The 6006-nt window shown below is 42.4% G+C and overlaps 1 protein-coding gene across 2 annotated transcripts in view; it reads right to left on the reverse strand.

Annotated features, from left to right (window-relative positions):
- UBALD2 (UBA like domain containing 2) overlaps positions 1–5722 on the reverse strand; it is a 31337-nt gene extending 25615 nt beyond the window's left edge. Inside the window, exons 1-2 of one of the 2 annotated variants that reach the window (XM_026702042.2) lie at positions 5118–5717; positions 3540–3602 (exon numbers count right to left, since the gene is read on the reverse strand). In XM_026702042.2, the coding sequence (XP_026557827.1) occupies positions 3540–3602; positions 5118–5237 (183 nt within the window). In that variant the 5' untranslated portion in view covers positions 5238–5717. Of the gene's footprint in view, positions 1–3539; positions 3603–5117 lie in introns of both variants that reach the window. The other variant, XM_087924817.1, reaches the window with a different exon arrangement.
- Between the last annotated feature and the right edge of the window lie 284 nt (positions 5723–6006).

Genomic DNA, 6006 nt, shown 5'->3' on the forward strand with positions numbered 1-6006 from the left:
CGATGCACACAAAGGAAAGAAACGAGATATGTTAAAATTGCCAGATGGGAAGATGGGATTTTTTTTTCTGCCTGTTGCACATTTACTCATTTTGTGAGCTTTTCTTGTGATGTCTATGTGCGTATATAAAGTGGGAGGGGTAATATGTATTTCAAGTGGCAGATAATGGTCAATTAATAGCAGTAACCTCCTTTGGGGAATTAAAAAAGCAGCAGCCGCCGCCAGAAATGGATTTGTTAGCAATATGCACAGAAGGATACCCAGCACCAAGGACTGGATATAAAACCGATTAAATAGGCTCACTCGAACTAGGTCCCCCTGCTGTGTGGTAAGCATTTCAAACTCCTTGAATCAAGTCTGAAATCCTACTTTCTTGAGTTGCACAAGGGGCTGCAGAAGAATAAAGGCTCCTGAATATTCTAAGCTGGTTTATGGTTGGGATATTAACAACAGCATTCCCTTAAATTATATCCAGAAATTGGATGAAAAGGGGCATCATCAGCTCATCTCCATACTAGCAATACCTGTTCAGAAATGCAACCTGCAAAAATGCAGCTCCTTGGGAAACGAAGCAGGCTGCCTTGGAATGACTCTACCCCCAGGCACCCAAACCCTACAGCCATGTTGCTGGCCCCTTCCTACCAACTACTGCCTCACTGGTCCATCTTCGCCAAGATTCCTTTCTTGCAAAGCTTCACAACCAAAGACATCTTGGGTATCAAAGTTCTGTGATTTTGGTTCTTGAACTGCAAGGATTCCAACTGCTGGCCAAATAAGGGTTTTAAAACAAAACTGGACAAGCATGGCAGGACGAGCAAGAGTGATACAGAGAAGACGACATGCAGGAAGGAAGGAACGTGGGGTAATGGACAGCCTGCCAATCCAAAGCTCCCATGTAGTAGGCATTCTGAGGAAAACACTCCAGCCAGGAACATACATTATTCATGATGGCTGCTTCTAACACTGGAAAAGTCTTAGAATTTGGGCCGAAACTGCTTTCATTACAACTTTTTGTAGGAATGTCCTTTTTCAGCAAGAACCCAAGTCCCAGAATCCAAGGTGACCTCCACAGCACAGCTTTGAAATCATTAGGAATCATAGAAGTCAACCAGTTCTGAGGACGATGAGCCTTTTACTGGGGAAGGGGTAGGATTCCTTACAAGGAAACTGGTCCAGGATGTTGACCCATGTTTCAAGCTCAAGAGCAAACCTGAGATCTACTTTCACATTTAGGTTTAAAAGAGCATGCTTAAATTAGCTCACTGGCTGCTTGTTTTAGCTTCCAGGGCAGTTATGAATCATCTGTCACCACTTGGCAATCACATACAGAACATTTATCCCTTATACTAGTTTCTTATTGCACAGCTTGAATTTTCATCCCAGCGACATGCAATCAGTTTTGTAGAGAACTTCACAGGGGGAAGCGGGGAGAAAATACACATGAACCTGCCATTTCACCCCCTCCTCCCAGTAATATAAATAGAATAATCAAACTACATAAACAAATTCAAATATTCTGAAGCCATATTATACTGTCTGGAAAGGCTATTTCAGACAGCAGAGCTGTTTTTCTAAGCCAAATGCAAAGTTTCACATTCTTTGTAACATTTACTCTTAGGAATGGTAAAGCACGCATTTTCATGCTGTAGTGTTCTCCAGCTTGAAAAGGGAGAGAGCAGGTAATCATAAAGACTGCTGTCTACCCAATGACCCACTGTCAATTACATTCTGAGGCAGCTTTCTACGATTCTGAAGAACAAAGCAGGTTATGCCCACTCTAAAAACTAAACAGAAAACCAAATAATGATATTTCCAGCTTATCTAAGCAAACTGGTGATCATGTTAGGTTCCAAGTTTCTACCATGTATATTCTGTTACATTAGAATACATGAACTTCCTGTAATTGTTATTATGTGTGATTAAGAATTACACGTTGTGTGCATTTCCTTCCATACCTGGGTAGAAAAGCAGCCTTTTCAGATCCTTTAAACTATTTCATATAATAGCTGAGACAAGTTCTCTCTTCCCTTCAAAATCTAGATAAGCCTTCTAAAAGTTTGCATTTTTCAAAATTACAAACCATCCAGGTTCAGGGATGAAATGACTGTTGCAGCTTCTGCATTATGTAGAAGAACCCTTTTTTAATCCAAATTATTGGGTCTAATAACACCATTCCCCTCTTGCTATATTTAAACTACAATTCCCATGCCCAGCATTTCCCCTCATAAAAGCATTTGAAAATAGTTCAAGACTGTTTGATAGGACACCAGTTGCAGAACACTGAAATCTGACAATCGCAGTCCTTGTCAATTTCAAAAAATTGCAGTTATTTTACATGAAATGCAGTAAAGCCTGTTTTCGGTATAGAAAAGACTTGTAAAAACAAGCTATTTAGACATTTTATAGCACACTGATGCAACCAATAGTCATTTAAATGTTATTTATATTTTCCTAAAGTTTACAATATGTAACTTCCTAACATAAATTATATTTCCTCATTAACAAGTATTTCTAATGAAGAAATAGTCTTATCAACGTTATCAGAATTAGAGATTTCTAGTATTATCTAGTCAAAATATGAAGTCTAACTGAAATCTACAATTAAAAGCATACATTAGTAAATATTGAAAATATAATTACATTGCTATGTAGACAGAAAAATCTACATAGCCAACAACAAACAAGCAACATTAGAATTTTATGAGAGGTTTTTTTGGCATTTCTAAAGCTATACATAGGCTTCAACAATAGACAAGTGAAATGCTGTAGCTTAGTCTGTATTTTCTATTATCCTTGCCCACAATACTAATTCAGTTTCGTAAAAAAATAAAAAAAAAACTTATTTTGCTTGCCAAAAAACACTGCCCTCAGTCAAGGTCATACAAAGTTTTGCTCAAGTTTAGTCGAAACACACTAATATACACTAACAGAGATATGGAGGGGGGTGTACCTAACAGCTTGCCAGCGTTTCCTCCTTTCTTCTAAACTCCCTGGATTTTAAGTAATTATGGAGAATAAAAATGGTTAAACAATTCCATATGAGGTAAAGACAGAGGAAGGAGGGAGGGAGGGTGAGAGAAGCAGAAGTCCCTGTTTCCTGGCAGACATTTTGGCTCTTGTTTACATTTGCAGTCTGTGTTTCTCTTGTTGCAGAGCAATATGGCTGTCTGTAGAGCTGACAGCTTTGAATGCACAACCACTGCTGGCTGCAGGCTCTTGTTCCCTCCCAGTATCAAAGGTTGTGTAAAATTATGCAGACATTGCATATCCAAGACAAGGAGTTCCTCTTCGTATTTACATGGCTTGACAACTCAATACACTGTTCAGCGTGGTCTTTTATTTCTCTTTTAGACCTGCTTTCCAAGGGGTATGGAAAAAAGCTAAGGATAGTTTGGATTTGTTCATGGAAACAAGAAAGGCTCAAGGCATTAAAACACACCCATAGACAATTTACCTAATGTAAATTTCCAGTGCTTCCAAAAGGAGGGGGGATGGGACTGTGAGGAACAATATGAACCTGAGAACTTTGTACTACTTACCATTTGATGATGGTGATGGGTATTGGGAATGTTGGTTTCTTGAAAAAATGCACTCAAAGCCGTCTATGTTTAAAAACAAACACACAAGCCCACTGTTAGAACAAGGGGCCACAACCCCAAGGGAAAAGTCAAGTTGGAGGGTAGGAACAGCAACATATTTTTAACAGGGAAATTCTTACCCAGCCCATTACTCTCAGTCCTCTTCCCATTTTTTTAAGGGCTGACCTAGGACAATGCTAATCTTTCCCTTTGGGGATGGAAGGAGAGAAAAAAAAAGAAATCACAAGAGGACATAGGTAATCGTTGTCAGCCTCAAACCAGGTTCTATAACCCACAAGCCTATAGACCACAGCAGCTTTCCCTAGCTGGCTGCCATCCTCCAAATGGGGATGAAGTGAACTGTAGTCCAACACAGTAGGAACAAAGCTGGTTGGGGAAACATTTTAAAATGTAGTAAGAAAGTCTCTATCCCTAACACTTAACAAAATTGGCAGAGCAACAAAAATGTGTAGTTTTAAAAAGGCAACATGGGGGTGGGGTAGGGATTGGCTTGGAAGCTAAAGACAAGCCGATAGCTTTTGTTAAGTATAATGCTATGCCCAGCAGAAATGGACAAAGGCATTTTTATCTTTGTTGATGCCAAGGGCTTGGCTGAAACCAATCTTTTCCTCCTTGTCTTGTAAATCAAAACAGAGGCCGCATTTAAAACATTGTGGCTAGACCAGGGAAGGATTCGGCCATATGTAAACAAACAAGACTCCTTTAAAAGCAAGAATTTCTAATCACATCACGACACGCTATCTAGTTTCTTCTCCAGCTAAATAAAGACCACGCATACAAAGCAGATGATTATCAGCAGGCCTAGTTCAGAAACTAACGACCCTACTGAGTCCCTAAATAATAGGACGGGACAGGGGAACAAGTCTCGATATTATTTTGCTACCAAATCAAGTGCCTCATTCAGGAATGAAGTGAAGGGGCAAGATAAAACCTTCACTCTCAACCCCACTCGTGTGTGTGTGTGTGTGTGTGTGTGTGTGTGTGTGTGTGTTTTTAGATATGTGTTTGCACGTCCATGAAGGAGTATTTTAAAGCCATTTATTCCATTTGAATGCTTGAATCAGCACACACACACACACACACCCCTCATCCAGTGGGCTGTGTGGATCACGCGTTCTGCACCCTCGCCGCCTGGCCAATTCAAGATTATTAATGTTGTCCACTCGCTTCTCCTCCTCCCCTTTTTCCCACGACCAGCAGCAACAACAGATTAGTCAACACGCAAAGGCCTAGCACATTCCCAGCCCCGGAAGGCACTCATTGTAGAAAGAGACAGTAGTTATTAAAATGGCTCTGATGGATTGTTTACATGCCCAGTGCCAAGGGAAAGGCTCCCTCGCCTTACACCGGAGGGGGAGGGGGCGGGGAAGCAGAATATCCCTTAAACCACCTTAAGCCACCACCGACCCCAAAAATTATTTAAGGCGTGGGAGGGCGGTCGTGGTGATTCTCCCCCACCCCCCCGCGAAGAAAGGCGGAGGGGGGAGAGACGGAGAACCAGAAAAGCTCGCAACGCACCTCAAATTGCCAATGTGCAGCTTGCAGTAGCTGCTTCGCCTGATCCGCCGCACAGCCCGCAGCCAGCACGAACTGGTTAATCATGACTTGATGCCGAAGCTCCTCCATATTCACCGACATGGCGAGAAGCGAAACCACAACACAGAAAGGAGGAGGAGAGCCAAACGCACTCAAGGTGGTGATGGTGGTGGCGGTGGAGGCGACGGCGGCTGGGATACGTGTTTTTTTTTGGGGGGAGGAAAAAAAATCGACAAAGGCTTTTTCTCCTTCTAGTCCGAAACGCCGGGCGCTTTCTCTGCTCCGAGGCTTTTCAGCTAGCCCTCTCGCCGGGTTCCAGCCAAGCCGCCTCTCGGCCTGTATAGCTTCAGTCAGCAGGAACAAGGCTGTGTTGATATTTCCCCTTCCCCTCTCGTAATTCTTCGGCAGCTAAACCACCACAAACAACAGCATCTATGGGAGGAGCGTGTGGAGAGAATCGGGGTGGGCAGAGGGGGAAGCCGGAGGTGCCTCAACGTTCGATTCCACGCTTTCTTAGCCCGCTGATTGGTTGCTGCAGTATTCTCTTCGTGTATGAACGTTCGATTCGAATCTTCCAGGCGGTGGATGTTTCTCTTTCTTACTCCCACCCCTTCTGCCCCGTTGCTTATATTTCATTGGAGGAAGTAAACCATCAGGTTTCTTGCTCATTGGTTAGCTGCTGTGTTTTGGCTGAGAACGGGGGTCATTATTGGTCCTTTTTTTCTCGTAAGGGAGGGGTAAAAAAACTATGCTCTTGTTTGAACTGAACTGGAAATTCTACTCCCTTTGTTGATTGGCTGCTTTGCTTCCCTCCTCCCCCCCTTTCTTTTTTCCACTGTTGTAAAAAAAAAAAAAGAACAAGTATAGCTAT

This window comes from Pseudonaja textilis, chromosome 2 (genome assembly GCF_049901715.1).
Source record: "Pseudonaja textilis isolate UNSWEBS1 chromosome 2, rPseTex1.2, whole genome shotgun sequence".
Classification (NCBI taxonomy): domain Eukaryota; kingdom Metazoa; phylum Chordata; class Lepidosauria; order Squamata; family Elapidae; genus Pseudonaja; species Pseudonaja textilis.